The 26647-nt window shown below is 45.8% G+C and overlaps 1 protein-coding gene and 1 pseudogene across 1 annotated transcript in view; one reads left to right on the plus strand and one right to left on the minus strand.

The window, feature by feature from the left end:
* LOC109393612 (mitochondrial import inner membrane translocase subunit TIM14 pseudogene) overlaps positions 1-14668 on the plus strand; it is a 40507-nt pseudogene extending 25839 nt beyond the window's left edge.
* Positions 14669-14703: 35 nt separating this feature from the next.
* LOC109393613 (dehydrogenase/reductase SDR family member 2, mitochondrial-like) overlaps positions 14704-26647 on the minus strand; it is a 46545-nt gene continuing 34601 nt past the window's right edge. The window contains 7 exon segments of the mRNA XM_019663022.1: positions 14704-14815; positions 15083-15138; positions 15385-15519; positions 15790-15841; positions 16818-16894; positions 19782-19883; positions 20387-20611. Coding sequence (XP_019518567.1) covers positions 14704-14815; positions 15083-15138; positions 15385-15519; positions 15790-15841; positions 16818-16894; positions 19782-19883; positions 20387-20611 — 759 coding nt within the window.

Raw genomic sequence — 26647 nt, forward strand, 5'->3', positions numbered from 1 at the left:
CTATTCTACCTATTTTTTCTCTTTATCAGAGTTGTTTGACAAATGTCTTTAGTTAGTATATGTCTTTTCTATGTCTAGGCTTCAGGTCTGGCTTTTTTTTTGTGATCAATCGGCAGACTGGAGGTTATGAAACAGATATATATTTGTTGTAGGGATCTTCTTGAGGACATTGTCAATGATATATGTTTTTCCATTAGTTAGAGTCATATTAGAAATTCTTTCAAAGAAAAGTATGCCATCAGGGGGTGTACCAGCCCTTTATAGTCCTATTTACCTTGCATTTACTGATGCTCCCAACACATAAATCTGTCCATTTTTTGCAAAACCCCAAATCCACTAAGCTTCTCTTTCTTATTTAAGATCCTCTCCTTGGAAGCATAGAAAAAATAAAATAACTTGAACTCAATTGATTGTAGAGCCTTGGATTTCCAATTCCCACGACTTTCCTATGGACATGTTCTTAGGTGGTATTTCTACATTTCTATCCCTTCAAAATACTTTGAACGTAAATAACAAGTTATTTTTATCTAAGAAAGTTAGCTAAGTTATTCTTCATGTATTTCTAATTTTGAGGTCCTCACTTGCCACTAAGTTATTCATAGTCACTCATTTTTAAATGGACTTCCAACTCCCTAAGAGGCTTTTACATACCCTTTCATTACTTTCCCGCTACTTTCCACAACAGCTAGGTAACTGATTTGATGGGAAAATTATTTTGTCATCTTATTCTTAATTAGAACATTTAATTTTCTCCTAATCATAAAAAGTGGGTCTTAGTCATTTGTGTCTTGCCCTTATATACTCATTGTACTTTCTTCTCGAGACCCACAGTTAAAGTTTGAAATTGAAGGGACACAAGAGATGTGGGCCATGTATTAGAAGCTCATTTACCACATCAGTCCAAGGCTTGCTCCCTCCTGTCTAGAGACTCAGAGATTATCAGGTGTCACCTATGTTGACCTAAGGGAACTGTTCTAGAACCAGGAAGATGAAGGATAATTTAAAAAACTAAACCAAAAGCAAAACTTTAGCTTTTCCTAGATTATTACTGGCATTTATGGGAGCACTTTCCCCCCATTCCCGAGGAATTTTGCTGTACTACTTTAAGATAATCTTTGAAGGTGACTATGTCATATAACTGAGTTTGTAACAATCAACAGTGGAAATTACAGTGGTAACAAAGGTCTTCTGGGGAGTGGGTGAAGGTGAGAGAACCTGGAAAGTGGGATGGGGGATGAAACGGGAATAGATCAAGCTCAGAAAGCCTTAATTTGCTTGTGTTTTCCACTGCCATCTTTACCAGCAATGAATGGAAGAGACAGCACAGCAAAAGTATGCTCAAATACAAACCAAGTGCCATCCCAAAGTGAAAATCAGAATTCAGTGAGTCCTTATAATTCAGTGTTCTATAGTATCACCTGAGATTAGACTGTTCTTTGATGAAGTTGTCCCCATTCCCTCATCTGTCCCCAAGTCACCTTCCCATGCTCAAAGCTTGTTGAAGGGCACAAGCCTGTCTTCAATGTCTGATTGGCTTGAAAGTTTTAACAAGTGCAACTGTGTTTCCTTAGAAATTACTTAGCCCAGTTTTTCATTTCATAGAGTAAAAGAAGGAGGCACAAAGAAATTCAATAACTAGCTCAAGGTCACTATTCGTTGAGTCTAAACCACTGACCTTTGTGCTATACCAACTGCCTCTAACATATACACTTATTTATTTTATATTTTTTAAAGATTTTTATTGGGGAATTGGGGGAAGGGGAACAGACAAGTTGTTATCCTTTTGTTCTTCAGTCTAGTTGTGGAGAACGTTGCTTCACTGGCCCAAGTTGGCACCATCATTGTGCTCTTCCTGGGCAAGGCACANCCCTGTGGCAGTGGGTTGCCATGGGCTACCGTGTGTAGCCAGCAGCCAGCGTGAGCAGCCAGCAGCCGCAGTGAGCGGCCGTCCAGAGGCCAATGACTGATGTGCCTGGCCCAGGAAGAGCACAATGATGGTGCCAACTTGGGCCAGTGAAGCAACATCCTCCACAACTAGACTGAAGAACAAAACGACAGCAACTTTTCTGTTCCCGTCCCCCCAATTCCCCAATAAAAATCTTTAAAAAAAACCAAAACAATACTATGAATGATATTGTTTTTCCAGTGACCTCAGTACTAACACAAATGAGAAAATGAGTACCTAATAATGATGCATAAGAAAGGTCTATTCCAGCCTTAATATTCACTTTCACCATTACACTAAACTAAACCAGAGTTCTTGGAAATACTTATCAAGAACACCAAAGGCCTGGTGAGCATAATCCAATGATGTTTAAATAGTTTATATCAAGATTAACCATCTCTGGTTAATGTTACCCAATTGTAAGCTTTATACATGTCTGCTTCCTGACCCTCAAAATAGTATTAAGTAAGCATATAACTTTGCAGAAATATTAATAGCCAAGGATATGCATCTTGTTATATAATCAGTTTCTGTCCACGGAGTCATAAAAAAAGGTCTATGATAGATCAATGAGAATAAAAAATAATCTTGTTGTACTTGGTTCAGTTCTCCATAAGATGAAAGAGAATACAGCAATGAAAATTTTCTTATATTTCTAATGTCTATTTTACAGCTTTATTTAATCAAATATTGATAGTTTTATTATTGAAACCTTTATATCATCTTTAATCAATTTCATTTCCAAAAAAATTAATTTTCATAAACTTAATTTTTTTTTACTGTTCTGTTGTTTTTTTTTTAAGATTTTTTTTATTGGGGAATTGGGGGGATGGGAACAGTGCTGGGAAATTGGGGGAAGGGGAACAGACAAGTTGCTGTCGTTTTTGTTCTTCAGTCTAGTTNGGCTGCAGCCTATGCCGTCACCAGCAACTCATGGCAGCCCAGCTCCAGGTTGAGCTGTTGTTCAGCATCTTAGCTGTGGAGGGCAGTGTCACTGGCCCGAACCGGGGCCCTCGGGCGTCCCAAGCCAGCTCTTAACCAATGCGCCACTCGGCCGGCCCCCTATATCATCCATTTTTAATGCAGAATTATTTTCATGGTCCCAAGGTGGGGAAGGAGACAACTGGATGAAGCTCCTCTTAGAGCTACTGGCCTTAGAAGGACCAGCTCTTGGCCATGCTCCTGGGTGAACGGGCATGACCTTTAATCACCACCTCCCTATCTCCCAAGGCAAAGACTTTCTCTTTCCCTGCCTCTCAGGATGCTCAAGTACTGGTGGCAAATGTGGAGGAAGGCTCTCCTGAGGATAGGGATAGTGGAAGGGAATGGGCCACTGATGGAGGGATGGTGTTTGTAGGCAAAGTGTTTGCTCACATTTGCCTTCTTTTTTTTTTTTTTTTTAAGCTGAGCCATCCTGCCACCTGTTGGCAGCTCAGCGGCTGCTCAGCTCAGGCCGGGAATCGAACGGCTGTTGCTCAGAGCTCAAACTCTTGAGCGAGCTCTTAACCAGCTGAGCCACTCGGCCGGCCCTTCACATTTGCCTTCTTCACAAGGAAGCCGAGGTTATGAGTTTCAAAGCAAGTTTATTGCAAGTAAAAAAAAAAAAGATCAAACACAGATTTCAGCTCAGCACCTGTTCAGCAGCAACTCTGTCCCATCACCTGTCACGCTCCACACTAAATCTTAGAGTTCTGTCAACTAGCACCTGGAACTTGTGACATCTCCTAAGGGTCTGGCCTTCATTTTCCTATCCCATCACCATCTGGTTCCCAGGGTAAAATGTGGTATCTACACCCAGAATGGCAACCCCCAGCCCTGGTGGTGGAAATCAGAGCCTCAAGGAGAAGCAGCTGCCATGATGTTCTCCTTGTGAGGTAGCTGGGTGTGGAGAGCACAGGAAAGACCTGAGTCCCACACAGTCCTCTGACCTCCCTTCTCTGCACGGAAGCGAGGATAGAACTGAGGTGTCAGCCTACGCACGAATGAACTCTGACCTCTGGCCGTGGTGACCTGGCTGGAGGGCCCAGCACACCTTCACCCCTGAATGCTACCTTCCAGGCCCCTCAAGGGTTATGGTGGAGCTTCTCCTGCCCAGACTCGATGAGAGGAAGGGCCGATAAGTGAGGATGCAGTCAGAATCCTGTCTCCTCTGGGGGCACTACCTACCACTGCCATCCATAGAAATTTTTAAAAGAATTATGCAGGGCCAGATTACAACCTAAAAAAATTCAGAACTTCAGTGCTAGATAAGATTGTGAAGGGGCAAAAGAGGCTGTGCTTGGCAGATTTGTGTCTTTGTGGGAAGTTGACCCTGCTCCGTGCTGGGGCTGGGGGATCCATTGGACTGTCCCCACAGAGGACGGGGCCCTGATTCTGCAGCAAAGAAATGAGAGGCTGCTGGTCTCAGAGGCTGCAGGCCTGGGCCTCAGATTGAGAGGCCTGAATGTGCAGGGCTCAGAGGTGGCTTGGCTGGGCTGCGGAAAGCACAGGCGGTTGGCATGGGAGCAGCCAGGAGCTGCTGAATCTCACCACTTGGCTGAAGTCAGCCTTGACGCGTCCTGGCACAGGCAGTTCACACAGAGGCCCTTTGGTGTCTGCTCCACAGTCAAGGACGTGGTAAGTCCCAGCAGGCAGTTTTGTTGGTAGTGGAGGCCCCCAGCACTGGAGAAGGGAAACGAAACAGAAAAAGTCCACCGCAGGTGAGAGGATGGACTCTTGCTAGACCTCCAGGGCTATGGAGGATGAACATGCTTGCTCTTAAGCATTTCAGACATTTCTCTCACTCCACCCCTGGGAATTACCAAGGAACAAAATCTGATCTTGAGCAGGATGGAGCTGGGCTTAAAGGAAAGCCAGGAAGGAAGAGGTTATCTTACCCTATCTTTGACTTACAGAGAAGAGCTTAGGTGTAAGGTCAGGGAACGGGACTGATGAGACTCAAGGCCAGACCCCCGCTGTACCGTGAACCAGTTGACCTTGGGCCAATCAGTTAAGATCTCTAGGTTTCACTTGCTTCATCTGCTATATGGAGTTTTTATCAACTCTGTTTGGTAATAATAGTCACAGGAATGTCATGTAGGGATGCTGATAGCCTGTACTGCCCCCTGGTGTGAATTTTAAAAAGAATTCCCTGTTGAACTGATACAGCCCCACTGGTGCCTGGCTTGGTGAATGCAAATGTTAAAGCCGCCTCCTTTCTCAGGAGAATATTAGTACCACGCCAAGGCACATGACTTGACAAGCAGAGCATAGGCTGATTTCAGCTCCCACTTGTCCCTGGACTGGGTACCTGGGTACCTGGGGTTGTGGGGACTGAATGAGACAATGGCAATGAGTGTAATTTTTAATGTGGACAGGGCAGGCGTACAATGCTGTGTACTTGGATTTTATTATCACACGGGATTAATATCCACTTCCCCACACCCTGGCATCCACTTCACTGCCTCATTCCGAAGCTCCCTACCCACTGTTTGAGCAGCAGCAATCAGCATGACAGAGTCTCCCCTGCAAGGAGACAGACAGGTGTGACGAGGTGGAAAGTGAGCACAACCCAGAAGCCAGGTGATTCCAAAAAATGCGCTTCTCCAAGTGATGAGGAGACAGAACTCAATCATAAGGAAAAGAGGGGAAAGTGGGGCTGGCTCCAGGGTCTCTGAGGAAAAGTGAATTCTTTGGGGAGGTTGGAGCTGAGAGGGTGCTGACACAGCCTCCCCTGTTGGAAAACCCCAGGATCCACTGGAACCGGTCACATGGGCAGAGCCAATCAGCAGCTTGATCTCTGAAGAACAGACTGTGGAGCCATCAGTGTGTTGTTGAAGCAGCGGTCACCAGCCCCGGGGATGGCCACTCCCTTGGCAGGGAAATGCATTTAGCGTCACCTGATTTCCAAATCTAACTCTAGAGCAGGAGCAGGAACCGGTTGCTGACTCAGACGGAAGAAGAGCAAAAGCGGGGAGAAACTCTGCAATGACAGGCTCCAGAGGCAGGCAGGGGAAGAACTGAGGGAGCTTCCTCTGGCCTCTTCGGAGGAGTTAGGAACTCTGGGTTACAACACCTTGCCCCACCCCTTGTAGTTACCCTGACATTCTCGAGCACAGAGCATATCAGAGGTGATCGAAGCTCCTCTGTGGTTTTAAAATCTGCTGGCCACATTTCTTCCAAATGTTTCCTTTCACTGGGTTGGTCACATCCCCTGGGGAACAAGTGACCTGAACATATGGTTCAGGAGGTAACAGGAGAGAGATCCTGGCATCAAGAGCACACTCCTACCTGCCCTCCTTGGGATATTCTACTTTGAAACCCCTTCCCCGAGTTGTCCCATTGATATAGAGGAGAACAAGACAGAGTCACCCCGACTCCATAGCCCTCTTGGCCCTCACCCTCTTCTCTATGTGGGGCAGCAGCTTGGCTCAGCAGGAGGGCTGGGGCCTTCACAGTGACATTCAGGATCTGAAATCAGAGCAAGGAGGGGAAGGGGAGCTGTAAGGTCCTCGGTTTACCTGAAGTGCTGTGGGGAGGAGCTGGCGGTCTGCACTGCTCTTCTCCCAGAGTGTGGCCCAGAGTCATAGAGGAGAAGGGATCTGAGGGATATACTCTGTGAACCAGGAATACTTGGCTTACGGACCCCCTTACTGTCCTTCACTGCACAGACTCTCGGCAGGGCACATTACCCTCCAGAAAAGCAGGTCAGGGAAAATAGTATCGGGGAAAGGATGTTAGGAAAGCTGGTATATTAGCGTCTGCGTTAATGAGCAGAGGTGAAAATTTGTATGGCGCTGTCAACCCCAGTGGTATGTGGGGCACTGTTCAGAGGCAGATGTTGAAATTTGAGTGTCCTATAAAAGTTGGAGGCTGGGCAGGGGAGGAAAGGTGCAGAGCTGGGCTGGGAAGGCCAGGAAATGTGAAAACCGAACAGATAAAGTGGGGCAGGGTCTCCAAGGAGGGAAGGTGGTCAGGGGGTGGTCAACAGAAGAACACTCCATCAGCAAGGAATGGCTCACCTTGATCATAGGACCCACAGCGAAGAGGGGAAGGCTCAGGATTGGGCTGGATTTCCTAAGAGGGGTCCTCAGGTTAGCAGTGGCAGCAGGAGCCCCTGTAATGCCTGGTGGATTCCAGCTGGGATGGTGGGCCTGGATGGAGTTCCCTTCTGTCAGCTGGGAACGCACTCAGGTATGTGAGGAGAGATGAGAGACTGAGAGGACCTCATGCTCCTGAGGCCTCACCTTGTCCTACACCTGCTCATTGGCCCCTGAGGTGCTCCTGCCAGGGGATTGACCACAGTGTTGCACATTAGGAAGTCAACGTACCCACAATACTCTAGGCTCTGGGGGTCGGGGGAAGATGGAGGCAGCACAGAGAGTGAGGAAGAGATGAAGCTGTGTACCAGAAACCTCCTCCTTTTCTTCACAGTCATCTGGGAGGGCTTGGCTGATCAGAGATCTCTGCCATGTGGGTCCTGGAACACTGAGCAACATTTCCTGCTGGCTTCACTGGGGCCGCATGCTTGATTCTCTCACCCTAAGACACACTGGGAGCAAACTGGACAGTGGCCTAAGTCACAAGCCTGTGCTTCACCTGAGCTCATGGCTTCCAGCCCTGCTGGGCTTGCTCCTTCTTTTTCCTTTAAACTTCCAGGCAAGAACCCTCTTCTTAGTGCTCCCTCATTTCTGGGAATCTTCACTCTTTAAGTCCCGTATACTTGGAGTCTCTTCTCTGGAAAACATATCCGGCAGATTCCCACTCCCCTTCAAGACTCTCTTCAAAAATGATCTTTTCCTGGAGAGCTCCTTGAACAGTGCTTACTCCCACAGTGACCATAATGAACTCCCCAACTGGGCATGTCCCCTGCTCCAGTCCATAGGACTGCCCCTGCTACGGGCATTGTCCTAGCCTCACTGAATTTCGGGGCATCTGTTCCCTGCAGGGTCCTGCCAGGCCCAGAATTAAATGGTTAAGAATGTGGGTTTGGAGTCGGGCAGACCTCAATGCAAAATTATCCCTGCCGCTTAACCTCCCTAGGTCTGTTTCCCAGCATAAAGGTGTTATAACAACATTGAGTGCCTCACATAGTAATGTGTTAGGGCATTAGCATATATCTGACACATAAAAGATATCCAAAATTTGTTAAGGAAAGAAGCATTTTGACTTAGAACTCCTTCTCCCCTGGGCTGGGTTTGTGTGTTCTTATATCGGCCCCCTCACCATAGCCACCAGCCACTCCAGGTCCTTCCACATGGCACAGAGTGCCCATCACGCTCAGCCCCTCCCCCTGAAGCGCTGCCACTGTCATGCATGGCATGGCTCTAGGAGTGTCAATCCCTAGACCTCATGGTGAAGGGAGTCGTGATTAAGGCCCCTACAAATGCAGTATGCTGTCCTGTTTCTGCTTTCAGCCAGGTCAGCTCAGCTCAAAGCTTGTCTCTGTTTTGCAAGACTTTACCAACAGCCTCAAGAAACAGACGATATTTTTCTAACATTCTGGTATTTTTCTATCACATTTCCTAAAGCTCCAGCTTCAACAGACATTTGGTCTGAGACAGCTGCAGTAGGAAGGGTTTAACCAGCTACATCACTATCATATAATAAAGAAAGAGGGCTTCTCACTTAGCCAGTTTCACATTTTGAGTCTCTACTGTTTTAAATCTTGATTTGACTCAAAGATCCTTCTTTCAGTCTTATTTTTAGAAACATGCAATAATTCGCAGTGCAATGAAATGAAGAATTTAATTGGGCTTTAAAATTTAAAACTTTTATCAAGGCAACTAGACAATGATGAACTTTGTAGATAGATTGACTTGTAATTGAGGTCCTGCATAGAATGTTAGACGGTGATAAGAGCTAGGAAGAAAAATGAAGCCAAGAAAATACGGTAGAGGGGTGCAATTTTTAAAAAGGTGTCACTAAGAAGGTGACATTTGAATAAAGACTTGGATGAGGTAAGATTGCAGACCATGCAGGTATTTAGGGAGAGAGTATTCCAAGGAGAGAAAAGAGTAAGTCCAATTGTCCTAATGCAAAGAAAGTCTCGCCCACTCAGGTAACAGCACAGAGGAAAATATGATTGAAGTGAAATGAGCAAGGGGAGATTGGCAGGATACACATAATTAACAATTTTCTTATTTGGGGGCATTTATGCTATTTCCAATATTTTATAAATAATTTTACACTCACTCAATATTTCATAAATTATTTCTTTAGTAAGTTGACATTGTATTCCTTCAAACAAATTTTTTTTAACTTTATTGGGGAACAATGTGTGTTTTGGGGGAACAATGTATTTTTTCCAGGACCCATCAGCTCCAAGTCAAGTTGTTGTCCTTCAGTCTTAGTTGTGGAAGGCACAGCTCAGATCCAAGTCCAGTTGCTGTTTTTCAATCTACTTGCAGGGGGCACAGTCCACCATTCCATGCCGAGTCAAACCGGCAAATTTGTTGTTAAGAACATACGCTCTAACCAACTGAGCCATCCGGCCACCCACTGGCAGCTCAGCAGCAGCTCAGCTTAAGTTGCTGTCTTCAATCTAGTTACGGAGGGTGCAGCTCACTGGCCCATGTGGGAGTCAAACCGGCAACCCTGTTGCTCAGAGCACACGCTCTTACCAACCAAGCCACCTGGCTGCCTCCCAGTATAGATCTTATAAGTGGAAATCCTGGGTTAAATGAAGTTCTTAATTCATAGTGCCAAATTGATTTTCTGAAAAGTTGTAGTTTCCACTTCTACCAAAAATGTATGAATGTACTCATTGTATTGGTGTAGAATTAAACCCCACTTGTTAGGAGAACGTGAAAACAATTCACAAAGTGGGAGAGCAAGGAAGCTTTATTGAAAGTCAGGCAGAGAGAGAGAGAGAGTTCTGGCAAAGGGAAGTTTTGTCAGGGCAGAGCCCGATAGGGACAGCTGCCGAGACAGAGGGGTAAGAAAGAGTTACTGGCAAACAGAGCTGTGCCAGGGCAGAGCCCAACAGGGACAGTTGCGCTGATGAGAAGGAATGCTGGGGTTTTATATTTTTCCATGCAGGATGTCGGGTGCTTATCAGCATGCCAGAGCTGCTATTACAATTGTCTCTCCTGAGAACTATCCTGTTCCCAACTATGATGGATGTCAGCTTGCAGGGGGTTGCTGTTGTGATTGGGAACAGTTCTGTTCTCACCTATGATGGATGTAAGATGCTTGTCAGGCTGCAGGTGCAGTGCTAGCCAGGAGAGTCAGAGCCAAGCGGTTAATGTTTAGCTCGTTCCTGCTAGCTTACAAGTGTGCTCCTGCTAACTCTTTGCCTGTCCCATCCTGCCAGCTCACAAGCCTGGTCCTGTTAACTCTTTACGTGTCTCGTCACTCATCTCACCTCTCATCACCATTGTAAGTATTGTGCCTTAAAAATCTTTGTCATTTTGATGAGCAAAAATAGTAAGGCATTGTTGTTTTTATTTATAGATCCTTGGTTACTAATTCAGTTGAACTTTGTCATATGTTTATTGATCAGTTAGATTTCCTTGTTATGCACTGTTTTTCATAACTTTGCCCATCTAACTACTTAGGCATTAGTATTTTTCTTATCAATTCATACTAACTCTTTGTTTGGGCTGCTCTAACAAAGTACCATAGACTGGGTGTCTTATAAACAACAGAAATTTATTTCTCACATTTCTAGAGGCTGAAAGTCTGGGACCAGGGTGCCAACATAGTCAAGTTCTGGTGAAAACCCTCTTTGGGGTTGCAGACTGACTTCTCATTGTATCCACACAGGGTGGAAAGAGAGTGAACTAGCTTTCTGATCTCTCTTAGAGGGAACTAATCCCATCATGGGGGCTCCACCCTCATGACCTAATTACCTCCTGACAGGGCCCGGGCATGTTCAGGAGCACACGAGCAGCAGCCCTGGTCATGAAGCCCGGGCTGTCCAGATATGTGCAGGCTGATGACCCCAGACGTACAGACCTTGACTCTGGAGCCTGCTGTGCAGGTGCCGGGCTCCAGTTACATAAGCTCTTTAAGACTTGCATTTGTGGGAGTGCACTCCCATGCGTTCTCCTCCCCCAAAAACCTCTATATAACGGTTGCTATTGCTGATTAAAGACGCTGGTTCCTCCTCATGTCAGCTCCATGTGCTTTCTTTACTCTGGGCATCTCACCGCTGAAAGCTCCCCCACAACCCCCTCCCCCACCCCCATGACAACATCTCCCAAAGGCCCACCTCCAAATAACCATCACATTGGGGGTTAGATTTCAAGATATGAATTTTGGAGGAACACAATCATTCAATCCATAACACTAATTAAATCTCACATGTCATTTTTTTTTAAGATTTTTATTGGGGAATTGGAGGGATGGGAACAGTGCTGGGGAATTGGGGGAAGGGGAACAGACAAGTTGCTGTTGTTTTGTTCTTCAGTCTAGTTGTGGAGGATGTTGCTTCACTGGCCCAAGTTGGCACCATCATTGTGCTCTTCCCAGGCGAGGCAGATCAGTCGCCGGCTTCTGGACGGCCGCTCACTGCAGCTTCTAGCCGCTCCTGCAGGCTGCTGGCTACACACGGTAGCCCATGGCAACCCACTGCCACAGGGGCTGCAGCCTACGCTGTCACCGGCACCGGCGACTCATGGCAGCCCAGCTCCAGGTTGAGCTGTTGTTCAGCATTTTAGCTGTAGAGGGCAGTGTCACTGGCCCTCATATGTGGGATCCGAACTGGGGCCCTCTGGTGTCCCAAGCCAGTTCTTAACCATCGCGCCACTTGGCCGGCCCTCACATGTCATTTTTGCTGGATTTCCTAAAATGATATGTAGAAGCAACTCAAGGTCATAAGTACTCTGCTTGTTACCATTGCTGTTCCATCACCACAGTGGGAACCTCCAGCCAGGTACTGTGGCATGTAAGAACTCAGGCATATAGAACAAGAATTAGACTCTACATTTTGTCTCTCCCATCTGAGCTCAGAAATATATCCTATCTCCTTCCTCCAACTGCCTTTGCTGTCACTCAGTTCCTTTCTACTACAAGTCCTACTATGTTTGCTGTTCAACTCATTAGTCCATATTTTACAGTTGTTTTCCTCATGATAATGGGATTTTTTTCCACAGTGAGAGTCTTGTTCCTATGGTGATGCAAGAGAAAGTCTGTGTAGAGGCGTTGCACTGGAAGCTTTCACTTACTTTGAGAGCTAGAAAAGCTGGTTGAGGTAAAGAGTCAGTGGAGATTCGGAAAGTGCCCAGCAGAGGTCACAACTTTGCGGGAAAGTTAAGTCAGTAGGAAAGCATAAAGAACTTTCTTGTCATTGTAATTACCTCAAATAGGCATGAAACTTTCACACTCTTTTAACATTAACTTTACATACTCGATATTTTTCATGTCTTGCCTTAAACATTTGGTCTGAGACAACTTTTTAGACAGCTTTTTAAAAACATTTTGTTAAAGAGAAAGAGTATTATATGGCAGCTACAGAATGATAAAGGGTTATTGAGAAGCTTTATCTTTACAAAAGAGATAATTTAAATAATTCTTACGTGAAAGGTAAACAAATAATGGAAAGAAGTTCAGCAGCATAATTAATAAAAATGGTTCTACGGCGAAGTCTAATAGCCTCTCTTTTTGTTTACTCCTGCACACAGTAAATCAGTGTTAAAATATGATTTTTCAAAAAACAATATTGTGACTCTCATACAAATAAATAATGAACAAGTGTCAAAATGTTACTCAACTCATTAATTAATGAGAGAACCAATCAGGTGTTATGACCAATTCAAAGAACATTTGAGAAGCTGGGTATTTATAAGAAATGTTAGAATAAAATTTTAGGGTTAGACACAAAACAGGTTAATGTCCAAGAGGACAATAAAACATAACCTTTGGGACCATCTCTTCTAACAGAATTATTTGCATCTCTAACAGATAAAGATCCACACATTAATCTTTGCTCAGACATAATAGAAAGTGAATCCTAACACTGCAACACTGCACTGAAAATATTCTCCCAGCTCTTCTGTCTATTTCCAAGTTTCAAGTGACTTATTTTTGACATAAAGTGAAAGCAATTTTGTAAGGGAGCAGGGAGTACTGGTGGCTCTGGAAACGAGGATGCCAAAACGTCAGAAAACAGTTCTGAGAGCTCACAAACTTGTCCTCCTGACTCAAGAAGAGGAGTGACTCTGCCAGCAGCCTCCCAAACCAAGGCTGAGACAGCACTCACAGAACTGTCCCACATGGCCTCCCTACCTGCTCCTATCTCCAAAGGGAGTGGAGAAATATAGACACTAAGAGGGAGAAGCCATCAAGTGAGCCTCCTCCCTCTTGCAGACACTGGAGGAAATAATTGCATGGAACACCGGCTCCAGGCAAGGTGCCCAAATCCAAAAGCAGAATCCCAAACACAAAATAACGTAAAAAGGACCTCTCCTGGTTTCACAGGCTGTTTGAGATCTGTGGGGCCAGATATGATAGACCAATTGTTCTGGCTTAACTTTGCCACTGGAGAAATTGGAAAAACAAATAAGGGGAAAACTGAAAGCTCAGGGACCCCAAAGAGTCTAGAAGTCCAGTTAGAGCAGAGGTGGGAGCCACCTTGGATGGTGGTGGAATGGGGAAGGACACCCTTCACTGATGTGAAAGAGTGAGGGAAAGAGAGAACCCCTCATAGACAGATTCATAAAGTAGTGGGAGGGACAAGGAGTTGGAGTTGTCAGATTATTTTCCTGCCTCCTCTATGAAGATGGAGGGTGAGGTGGTGAGGCAGTGGGCTTGAAAAGATTCATATTATAGGCTGAACTCTGTTCCTTCCCTCAAATTCATATGGTGAACTCTTAACCCCTAGTACATCAATGTGTGATTATATTTCAAGACAGGATTTTTAAAGAGGTAACTAAGGTTAAATTATGTCATTGGGCATGGGTCCTAATCCAATATGTCTGGTGTCTTTATAAGAAGGGGAGTTAGGACACAGATATGCACAGAGGAAAGACCATGTGAAGAGAGCTATCTTCAAGCCAAGGAAAGAGGCCTCAAAAAAAAAAAATCAACCCTGCTGACACCTTGCTCTTGGATGTCTAACCTCCAGAACTGTAAGGAAATAAATATCTGTTGTTTAAGCCACTTAGTCTGTGGTACTTTGTTATAGCAGTGCTAGCACACTAATACAATTGGTAAATGTTTAAATACATGTTGAGGGGAAAGGTAGATAGTCCCAAGTAGGATCATGTAAAAAGATTGCCAAGTGATATTAAAAGTCAAAATTATATTGGAAGCCTTAATTTCTCCAGTTTTCAACAAAAACTGAGCTATAGTTAAAAAAAAAAAAAGACATTTGGATTGATTAAGCACAAGGGTTCTCCCAAAGGAGTACAGTGGGAAAGCAGTGAGAAAAAAAACTAAGGGCACTTATAAGACAGTGATTTAAGTGTTACATTGTGCAATCTAGACTATTTAAAGGGGGAAATAAAGAGGGAGGGATTGATATATTAGGACAAAATGGAGGGTCAGGAAACAGGAATTCTCCATGTAAGAGGAAACAGAGCAGAAAGCAATGGAAGAACAGGATTTGCGACTAGAAAGTATGATGTGTACATTTAATATTTCAACATGGAAGAGAAGCAGAGTGTCCCAAGGATGAGACTATTGAAGGTTCTTCCACAAGCCTGGCATGAACGAACCTCCATTCTGTTAGACTGGAAGAGCTTTGGATTCTGTCCCCAGACCTCAATGATCTCCCTAGCTCACCCACCCACAGGCTCCTAGGCCCATACTCACATCTCTATAGACCCCAAGCCATGTCAGAGCCGAGGGGAGAAGCCAGCCACCACGATGTTCTCGCCGGTGATGTAGCTGGCATCTGGAGAGCACAGGAAGGACACGAGACCTGCACAGTCGCCAGGCTGCCCGATCCTGGATGGAAGGAGCACAGAACACAGCGTCAGCGATCTCAGATTCTGGATCTGCTGCTCTGGGGCTAACAGGCCACACAGGTGGGACTGGGCTCCAGCGTGGGACAGGGTAGATAGAGCAGGACTACTTACACCCTCCAGGGCTGTGTGGAACCCAGAATTCAGAGAAAGGAATGGCCAATACACAGGAAGAGGTCTGCTCCTGGGTTAGACTCAGTCGACCCTCTACAACTGTACCCAGATCACCAGGTCACCAAACCCCACTTGCCTCTGCAGCTAGTTGTTTTCTTTGAAGTTGTTCCAGAAAACCTCATTCTTATTTAACTGGGCAAAAGGAAGAGATGAAAGAGTCAGTGATGATAAAACAAGGAGAAGGGAGGGCCGCGAGGTAGTGACCTGACAGAACACATATGACACTCTGCGTTTCTCAGTGTTGATGGACTCGGTCATGGCTGAGTTCAGAGGACAGTGAGGACTGCAGCTATAAGGATGCTGATCCCTTTTTGCCCTTAGTCCTTGGCAAGGGCCTCCACGGAGCCAGGTTAGGGAATAGGGGCCATGCCTCAGTACTCAGCACTTTGCTGAAATCAGTCTCAATCCTGGAACCAGGCAGTTCACCCGGATGCCCTTGGGAGCCAGCTCCAATGACAGCATCCTGGTGAGGCCAAGCAGGACTGTCTTACTGACATTGTAGGCACCCAGCTCCTGGGACAGGATTAAGAGTGATTAGGAGGATACGGATGTGAAAGAAAGCATCAGCTGGATTTCTCACCTGCAGAGGATCACACCTGGCCCAAGCCCAGAGCTCAGACACACCCTCAGCCTGGTCTGAGAACAGAAACTGGGTGTGAGGGACCCAGTAGCCACATGGACCCCAGGTCAGCCCAGGGCAGCAAGAGTAAGAGGGGGGTCTGCCCCAGGCTCTGGGAACCACCACACCCCTTCCCAACCAGGACACACGAAGTAAGCACTCACCACACGTGGTATATAAGCAGAAATGGAGGACACCAGGATGACAGCACCCCTCCTGAGAGGAGACAGACAGACACAAGGAGAGAGGAAGCTTGTAAGTCAGCATTGATTGAGGGGCTAATGCAGTCATTGAATAATAAAATCCTCACACAGGTCCTACAATTATTCCCATTTCACTGAGAATGACACTGAGACTGATAAAGACACTGAGACTAAGAGAGCTTTAGTAACCCAGCCAATAAGTGGCAGAGCTGGGATTCCAACCCTATCTCTCTGACCCAGTGTCCATGCTCAGAACCATTGTTTTCTCTGCCTCTCCATGGGGGAACAAAGAGCAAAGCCAGGTGTGGGGAAGAGGGCAGAGTGGGCTTGGTGAAGAGGCGGCAGGGCTGATGGGGAATGCCTATCAATGGGCCACCTCTCGGAAGCAGATGGAGCAGGAGGAGACAAGGCAACTTTTTTGTCTCTCCAGACAGTCCTCAGCTATTTCCTAAAGGGTATGTCTATAAGACGGGGTCAGAGGACCAGATGTGTTCCAAGGGAGGAGGTGGCCCAAGTCCCTGTCATGAGACCCCTGGGAACATGTGTAACGTGTGGTCAAATATGAAGGATCTGGAACACAGGCAGAGTCCCGGGAGTCTAAGAGCAAGGAATAAGGAGGGGCCTGGGATGGCCACTTCCTGTGAGCAAAACAGGGTGTTAGTTGTTAGTTGGTGAAAAGGGATTATCCAGCTATGACAAAACCTAAGTAGGTTGTGAATGAATAGCCCACAAAGTTAAGGAGCTAAAGCACAGTCTCCTCCCAAGCCTGGTGATGTCAAAGCAAAGGAGAATGTGCCTCGGCCCCTGGAACACCATCCTCATTCACTAGAATCAGAAGCTATAGCTGCACACAGGGTGAGGCAGGGCAGAGGGAGGAAGGACATGGAGATCCCAGGGAGACCTTTCTGTTCTCGCCCGCTCCCGGCTGTTCCCCATGCACTCCAGCCTCAAATCCTGCCTCAGTCTCCCCAACTCCCACCGGTCCCCACTCTGCCCCTCTCTTCTCCATGTGGGTCAGCAGCTGGCTCAGCAGCAGGGCTGGGGTCTTCACATTGATGCTCAGGATCTGAAATTAGAGCAAGCAGAGGACAGAGACAGACACAGTCAGCCCAGGCCTGTTTTCATAAGACACCCAAAGTCCTTACAATTTGTGCAACAAACCCAGATGTGTGCAGATTGGAGAGACTAATCCCCCTTCTGACCTGGGCAAGAGGCATTTCCAACTTCTAATAGTTTAATAGGCAGGCAGGCTAAGGGACAGGCTTGTGAACAGAGCCCTGAACATGTGAACTGCTTGGGACTGGGGTGAAGGAAATATTTGTTCAGGCCTTTTAAAGAAAATGGACATGCAAATAGAAGCTATAAGCAGAGGACACTGGAAAAGGATTGCAGAACATCAGGAGGGAAAGTACTAGGTGCTGAGAGCAAGGGAGATTTCTTTGACTAGAGTCATCTTTACCTCTCTGTGTTTATGCTCTTGCCTAGTCCCAATAGAATTTAAGGCATACTCAGAATTCAACAGCATAAAGCAAACCAAAGAGGCATTATGTGTGAAGCAAAGGAGACTAGGAAAACTAAGTGTAGAAAAATAAGAAAGACTAGAGAGAGGTTGGTCCCTGTAGTTCACAGCACATGGTAAGGACTCAGCATTATTCTATTCTACATTCACAAAAATTCATGCTGTCAAGGCCAACATATACGCCAGTTTATGCAGGCTTGGCGCTGAGCTTTCCTGGGGCCAACACGAAAATGGAGGCACAATAGAAAACTGCCATTCTGGAAGCTAGGTTCCCATGCTAATCCTGTCTGTGACTAAAACATGGAACTGGGATCAGGCATCAGGGTCCCCAACCCTCTGTCTGGAAATTCTATCAGGTAGGTCTGGGAACAGGGCAGAAGTAAGAGAGGAACTCACAAGGAAAGATGCAGACACTGAGCCCAGGGCTTCGACAGATTGCCAGCCAGGACTAAAGTGGCACCAGGGATCCCTCCTGTGGGGTCTGTCTTTAGTGAGGTCAGCTGTTCTGCATCTCTAAAGAATAAGTCTCTAACTTGCATGGCTGCAACTGTCAACTCTTTTCCCCAATCCTCATCCCACACCACGCATCCCCATGGATGTGAGCAGGGAAATGCTTCAACTGAGTTCTGCTGGGGCCCATCTGATGACAGGGAACCAGTACTGAGATGACCCCCAGGACTGCAAGAAGAGGCTCGGATATCTAAAGAGGGCACCAGTATGTGGTCCCCAATAAGAAGACATTGAGGGTTAGGCTAAGGGTTTCCTGGTCACTCTCTTCTCAAACAGAGCCCCACTAGCCCATGAGATGTCTACCCTAAGCTCCATGAGTGTTGGCTCCCTGGATGATGGTCTGTGATGAGGCCCCTCCTAGACTTGGGAGCCAAATGTTAGCCAAGGAAAAGAGGAGAGTCTGTTCTTTGTTCAGGAAAACTGCCCTATATTAGCAAGAAAGGAAGACCAGCTCAGTGTGCCACCAAGTCCTGGGTAGGGACTGTGAGCCTGAGTCGGGTACATGCTGGAATCCTTGGAGGAGGGATGGAGGAGATGTGGTGGGGTGGTAGATGAGAGATCCCATCCTGTGGGGAGAATGGGGTCTGCCTGAAGAGGTGCTCAGGCTGGGCCAATTATAAGATAAGAGAGAAGGAATTCTCCTCACAGAACACATACTGAAAATTGGGTTCTGGTAAAAGCAGAGCATCAGGTAAATTCTGAACTTGATTTGTGATCATGTATTTCACTTCCAAGATGGTGGCATATGTAACTGGGGGATGATTTCTGTGTGGTGGTGCAGAACTGCATGTTGAATAGCAAGTCCGTGGAGGATAGGTGAGCAGGAGACAAAGTGAGCCTTGTTTCAGGAGGGAAGATTTCAAAAACCTCCAAGGCAAAGATAGTGGGATCCCATGATCTGCGACACTAACAGGGAAAATGAATCAGGAGGATTAGGAGACTGTCAGCAATGAAATCCCAGCCACCTAATCACAAATGATCCTTCCGAGGCACTAAGGAAGCTAGAGGGCCTGGTGGCTGCTGGCAGCAGCTGAAGGGAGCTCAGATTTCAGGTCATCCCTGAGGAGGGTGGGAAGGGCACCCAGCCAAGGACAGATAGCAGGAGTGGCAGCCTGAGGACATCTGAGCAGAGTGAGGAGAACTAGGGAGGACAGAAGGAAATGCTCTGTCCCAGTGCTTGGGGCAGAAGGGAGTGCTAACAATAACAGGAAGTCTGAGACTCCGTTCAAACATTTTGTCCATAGAGGGACAAGGAAACAAAACACAGGAGTACAGAATAGGAGTCATAGGAGAGTAATGAAGCTCGAGACGGACCTCAAGGCATTTCAAAGGTCTCTGCTGGACCCTTGAACACCAGCTATTAAGGATGGTTAAGTGGAATCATAACGAGTTGGAACATCCGTACCCACAGAAAGCTGATGGGTGGGTGCAGGCTTGATGAGTGCAGCAGGTTTATCTGAAGGACAGTGAGGGACCCTTGTCTGTGAAAGGCAGAGAATCTTAGTGTCAGTACAGGTCACCACATACGAGCACCACCACCAACATATGGCCCAGTAAAGGGAGGTAAGAACATAAATTCTTGACAGAGAGCAGAGACCTTACGGCTCTTAAGTCCTGTCAAGAGGAGAGACTTACTTCCACAGTTCTGTTTCCAGAGCCTGGAACAGTGCCTGGCACATAGCAAGCCCTCAATACGTATTTGCTGAATAAATGCAAAAAGGATGAGAAGAGAAAATAATGCAGAAAGAGTGAGGAACTAGCTTTAAAAACACACAAAACAGAAAGTAGCATCAGGCACAGTGCATGTATTTACAATAACATGGGGAGAGGCGGGGTGGGGAGAGGCTCGGAGGGACTTGTCCTGCTGGAGCTCACTGCAGAGTCAGCACATCAGCCCCTCAGCCAGCTCCCAGCAGCCTCTCACCTTGTCCCACACCTGCTCACTGCTCCCCAGGATGCTCCCCACCAAGGGGTTGACGGCAGCATTACACACCAGGAAGTCCACACCTCCGCTGTGCTCCAGGGCCTACAGGGAGGGAAGACATGAAGGGCTGCATGAGTGTGGAGATGGCCTGGCAGACAGCCCAGGTGCATGGGCATTGAGGCAAAGCTTGCAGATTAAATAATGTCTCAATCAGGAATGACCAGTCACAAGGTTCTGTGAGAACCTAACTCTTGGTGAAGTTAAGTGCCCTGGATAGGCCACTGGCAGGCTTTCTGTGCTGAGGACCTCAGGGGAGGAAGGTCTTCTCCAAAAATCCTTCTGGGGACTTGGGAGGGGAAAATTCCTTTAGACCCTTCCTCAACCGTAGTTCTCTCAGGGTGTGCGGCCAGGGGTTTAAGGGGTGAGGGTCCTCTCATCAACTGGCCACTTTCCAGAGAGCCAGTGTCTGCTCAGCCATCATGGTCTCAGGATGTGTTCTAGGGCTTCTGGACCCCCGTCCTGGTCCCTGCTCCTCCAGGGCTGAGCGGTGAGGAAAAGGTTCTGTGTGTTCTCTCCCTGCGTCCTTTCACCCCTTGACCCCTCACCATGGCCACCAGTCGTTCCTGGTCCTCGGCCTTCCCCACGTGGCACACAGTGCCCATCACACTCAGCTTCTCCCCCTGCAGCGCTGCCACAGCCCGGTCCACGTTCTGCTGCCTCCGGCTGCTGACCACCACGTGGGCCCCGTCCTGGGCCAGACACCTGGTGATGACAAAGCCGATCCCGTAGGCAGAGATGGCTGTGACAGATCTTCCATCCTCACCCTCCTCCTAGGATCTTGATAATGAGACACAAAGTTAGTTCACAGTTTGGTCCAGGAGCTGCCTCCAAATCCTTGGAGTGGAGAAGAAGATCTATTGAACGTTTACTATATAGCAGGCCTTCACAAGACTACCCCACTGAATCCTCACAACTACAGGTATAATATAATACTTTATAGATAAGAAGAGTTTTATATCAATTTAGGTAAAGGGAGTTTTTAAAAAGTAATGTTGGGCTGGCTGAGTGGCTCAGTTGGTTAAAAGTTAGTTTAACAACTTGAGCTCTGAGCAACAGGGCCGCCGGTTAAATTCCCAGCCCGAGCTGAGCTGCCGCTGAGCTGCCAACACATGTCAGGATGGCTCAGCTGGACAAGAAATAAATAAATAAATAAAATGAAATAAATAAAAAGTAATGTTCTATTGTAAACTTGCTGGGCACTCAGCCTAAATTGTGGAGGTTCTTTCACTGCCCAGTGTTTTCTCCCTTTGTTCTAGCCAAAGCCCTCTGGTATGAATTGCACTTTCCCTAAGCCTAACAACTTTCCTCTGCTCTGCCCTTCAAAACTTTTATGCTGAACAACGCTTGCAGCCTCCTCTCTGTCTCCTACTTTAAGGAGGCCTGAGTCACTCTTGGCTGAGTCAGGTTGAGCCCCTGTGATAAAGGACAGAAGGCATATTTCTCCTCTCTTGTATAAACTATCTGGGCAGCTTGGAATTTTGAATGTGTTCATTTGTTATGAAGGCTGGGCACTGGGGACACACACAAAAGTTTTAAAACATCATGGAGATCTGAGACGTCTGGAATGATTGACCAGTTCTAAAATACAGGGGTGTAAATTGGTGATGTAAGAGATCATGAAAAGTCTAAGGAAGACAGAGCCCCTGTGCACTGGACACCGGAATTCACCCCTCCTCCTGCCTGCGGTAAACACTCATTACGGACCGTGGCCCATTGTGGCAGTTGGAGGATGAGTGGAATTAAAGGGACATCAGCCAAGATGTGATGAGGAGAGGTTCGTAAGTAAAAGCTCTCTGAGCTGGTCTCTAGACAGGTCCTTGTGCCAGTGGGTAGTCTGTAGTCAACAAGACCTCTGAGTCTGAGACCCAAAGAGGTCTCAGGCTTCTCCTCCCTGTCAGACCAGAACCCTAAAAGGATGTGGCCAAGTGCCCATGAAGGATGAGAAAAGAGAGCTATCCTGATGACGGTAACAGGTTAAATCGCTTAATGTTGAATAACTATGGTATATACCTGAAACTAATATAATCTTGTACATTAGCTATATTTTAATAATAATTTGTTATAAAGTTAAATAGCTCAGGGTTACCCAGCCAGTTAGTGCAGAGACTCAGAGTTTTGCTTCCAAAGAACCTAGACCTTAGAAAGGGAACAACAGGAACTTCACAGTGGAGAAACCCAGTGGACACTTCCCTAACCATGGTCAAGGTTAACATCCCCACATAAGTCATGGTGCTATCATGTACTCCCTGATGTGATAAGAAGGGCATTTCATTCTGTGCTGTTCTTCCCCAAAACTCATCATCTCAACCTAATCATGAGGAAAACATCAGACAAAGCCAAATTAAGGTTTGTTCCACAACATGTAGACCAATACTCTTCAAAACTGTTAAGGTCATGAAAAACAAGACAGAAAATGTCATGGATAGGAGGAGACTAAGGAGACATGAGGATTATATACAGTGTGGTATCCTGGATTAAATCCTGAACAGTGAAAGGACATTAGTGAGGACACAAGTTGGTGAGATATGAAAAAATAGGTAGTTTAGTTGTAATATTGTGCCAGTGTTAATTTCTTAGATTTGATGAATGTGCCATTGTTTTATACAAGATGTTAATATTAGCGTAAGCTGTGTGAAGGGGATATAGGAACTCTTGTGTACTATCCCTGGAAACTTTCTGTAAATCTAAAGATATTCCGCAATAAGAAGTTAATTTTTAAAATTAATTATGCATACTTTAGCTGTTTTTGAGAGACTGTTTCTTAAATTTTGATTGAAGAATATGGCAATGATTATTAAACTTGTGAATAGTAAAATCTGTTATCAGAATTTTCACAACTTAAATTGACTGTACATTTAGAGATGTTAGTTAACTTGTATGAAAATTGGGCTGTTCTTAAATTTTCCAAAATTATATTTCCAATCTCACTGTGGAAACCTCTAGACACATTTCTGAGGCAGTGGGATTCACAGGAGGGCTCAGATGGAGCCCTCTCACCCCTCCCATGCCTAGCCCTGCAGGAGCTCTCCCTGCCTGGGTCTCTGAGGATGGACCGGTTAGCCCACTGCTACCTCTGGCAGTGATGGAAATTTACTAATACAGCAGGTAAAGGGGATTTGACCTGATACTTCTGGGTACAACAGAAAGAAGGTTAATTAGCACTTCCTCTGATAAGGACTTGAGTCTGATTTAAGACTCTCCTTGTGCATACTGTGGCCCTCCTGGTGGTGAGCAGTGTAGGTCACGGACCACTAGGCACCCCCAGAACCAATGTCAAGACTTGAAGAGCAGAGATTGCGCTTATAAGAATGTGTCTCCTAGAGGATTCTGGCCCTTCCAGTCTCTAGAGCCCTCTGTAACCAAGGGAACCCCTCAAGGAAATAGACACCTACCTGGAACCAATTCTTTTTTCTGATCCTTGAGCAGAAGCCCAGGGCCGTAGCAGTTGCGAAGCTGAATACCTGAGTACTCTGCTGTATAAGAGCTTCATCCTGTTTCCTCTAGGGACACTTCCCTCAATCCACCCTGTTCCCTGCCTACCACATTCCCAAGCCTTTTTTTGAATCATGAAAGCATCAAAGATAAATGTGACATCTTTAGAGTCACCTGTAGTGTCCCTGAATAATCCCTCATAAAGCAATAGCTTGTCTCCAAAGCCGTCCCACCTAAGGTCTGGTAACAAACAATCCTGGAGGGGGACAGCAGTCCACACTCTCAGGGACAATACCGACAGAGGGGCATGGGGTGATGATTGCAGTAAGAGGGAGGGTACCTGGAGAAGGGAGTGCACCCTACATGGGTTGTGTGCATGCATGTATGTGTGTGTGCCCGTGAGTGTGCGCATTGCTGACACTTAGGAAGCCATCAGTATCTCTTTGTCAAATACATGTTTATATATCACACAGAAAAGGGAGAGGCATGTATCTCCTTAGAGAGAGCCTGGGGAAAAAGAGAGTTACTGGTTGAAGTACTGAAGAGCTATGGGCGATAGGGAAATATTTCAGTAGGTTTTTGTCATATTCAACACATTCTAGACCAGCCGTCAATATCATCTGTGGCTCCTTTGACGCAGGTTAGTCACAATGAATTATGTTTCTTAGAATGACATGTTCATATTTCTCACATCTGTTTGGACATTCTGCTTATTCTCTGCAGGTGGCCTGACACCGAGAGCATTGTTATGGAATTTTGGAGTGCTCCATAAATGTTTCTGTTTTGACAGACTGGCCATGAGTAATAGAATTACATAAGTTTAAAAATGTGTTTATCTGGGGCTGGCCGAGTGACACGTTGGTTATGAGCTGGCTTGGGACACCAGCTCTGAGCAGCAGGACCCCGGTTAGGACCCCACATGAGGGTCAGTGACGCTGCACCCTCTACAGCTAAGATGGTGAACAACAGCTCGACCTGGAGCTGGGCTGCCATGAGTCGCCGGCGATGACGTAGACTGCAGTGAGGCTGCAGTGGGCTGCCATAAGCTACCGTGAGTGGCTGGCAGCCAGTTTGAGTGGCCAGCAGCCAGCGTGAGCTGCCTAGAGCCACCTTGAGCGGCCGTCCAGTGTCCAGCGATCGATCTGCCTCAGCCGGGAAGAGCCCAATGATAATACCAACATGGGCCAGTGAAGCGATGTCCTCCACAATTAGACTGAAGAACAAAAGGACAGCAACTTATTTGTTCCTCTCCCCTAATTCCCCAATAAAATAACCTTTATTAAAATAAAATAAAAATAAAAATGAAAATGTGTTTATCTGATATCTGAAAGTACTGGCATCTGACATATGTCATGGACTTTTTCAATTGTGAAATATTTCAAATAAACAGGAAAGAATAGTGTAATATAGCCAATACCTATATTTTGCAAAGGTTAACATTTTTCCTATTTGCTTCATCTTTATTTAAAAACCGAAACCATTAAAAATCAAATAGAAGCCCCTTTAGTGCTTCTCCAAGATCCTGTTCTTCTCGCTCCACCCTCTCCAGAAGTGGCCATTGTCCTAAACTTGTCTGCATCCTTTTGGTCCATGTTTTTACATTTTTACTATATGCATTCATAGTGACATATATTGATTTGCTTGTTTTTCAACTTTATCAAAAATGGTATTACCACACTGTACTATCATTTTGCAACTTACTCATTTTTGTCAACTTTATGTTTTTGGCATTGCAGCACAACCCCTGCGTCTCTAGTCCATTCACTTTCACCGCATAGAATAGAGCATCCTCATTGGATGAATATGTACAATTTACTTATCCATTTCCTGTTGATGAACATTTAGGTTGATTTTTAATCTATTACACATAATGCTGCCATAAATAGCCTCGTGCACATCTCCTTGCACCACATACGTGTGAGCTCTTCCCTAGAGTTTGTAGTGGAAAGGGAGAGTTGGGTCAAAGAGCATACCTATCTTGATCTCAACTATATATTGCCACATTTGTTTTACAAGCTGTTGCACCAATTTAAACTCGCATGAGAGCTTCTGTTCCTCTACAGCACTCCTAATGCTTGTGCTCTCAGACATTTCCGTTTTTGTCATTCTGATTCATGTAAAATTGCATCTGGTTTTATTCTGCATTTTCTTGATTGCCAGTGAAGTTAGTTCTCTTTATGTGTTTGATGGCAATTTGGGGTTCCTCTTATGTAAATTACCTGTTCATGTTCTGCCTGGTATTTATTGGGAGGTTTGTCTGTTTTCTATTGACTTTTTAAGGGTTATTTGCATCTTCTGAAAGCTAATCCATTTTGGTAGACTATTTGCTTTACCTCCACTTTTTGCAGTCATCTGACCTCCAGGCCATCACTCCTTATTTCTTGAAGATTTTAGCACCTGGTTCATTGCCTCTCTTTGCAGTATTAGGCCTGTCTTAATTATTAGGGATTTCAGTATCTATAAGGGTGATCTTAGTTCCTGATCTCCTCACTCCCAGTGATCCTTATTCCCCGTCCCCCGACCTGCCCACTCCCAGAGTCATGCCTGAGACCTTGCATTACCAATCATAGCATTTCCTCCATTGTCTCGATGACTGGCATCCCATTCTTTCACTGCCTAACTTTCAGCACACTCCCTTCAATAGCCTGACTTCAATCATTCTTCAACCCTAAAAGAATCTGCTACCCATTGACCTGCCAATTTTTTACATCCCTTAAACTTCCAGGTCCTCACTGCCTATGTTATCTGGCTTAGAATCTGCATTTCATCTTACAGTCACTTCTCTATATGTGTAGTTGTTCCCTTGCTCCTCTATTGAACTTTTCTGGGAAAACCTCAACACTGAATAAATACAACTCTGTATTCACTCCCCAGTACCACATCAGCAAATGATTTTTGCTAGGGTAAAAGTTGAAGTCAGGGATAAGGGTAAACTTGAGAGTGATATTGTCATGTGGACCAACAATGGTAAAGGGTCTTTCTTTAAATTCATGGCCACTAACCTTAGGAGGGTCTTTAGTGATGTCCTTCAATCCCACTTCACTTCCCTAGTTGAGTCTCTCTCTCTCTCATAGTCTTATAGATCATTGTTTCATAACTTCTCCCCTTTCCTCAAACTTCCAGCACCTCCCACTTTCTCATGTTCCATTGATGACCTTGCTTCTGATTGTACTGAGAATATTGAAGCAATCTAAAAATATACTACCAACCCCTACATATGTTCCTGGCTCTCGGCCTTTCCTTCTGTTATAGGGGTTAAACTATTAGTGTTCCCAAGTAAAGCCAACACTTCCTCTTTTGCCCTGGGCCCCATTCATTCTCATCTCCTCAAAGATATTGTTCTCTACTGGATTACTCCTCTCAGTATACACTCT

This window comes from Hipposideros armiger, unplaced genomic scaffold (assembly GCF_001890085.2).
Source record: "Hipposideros armiger isolate ML-2016 unplaced genomic scaffold, ASM189008v1 scaffold_385, whole genome shotgun sequence".
Taxonomy (NCBI): Eukaryota; Metazoa; Chordata; class Mammalia; order Chiroptera; family Hipposideridae; genus Hipposideros; species Hipposideros armiger.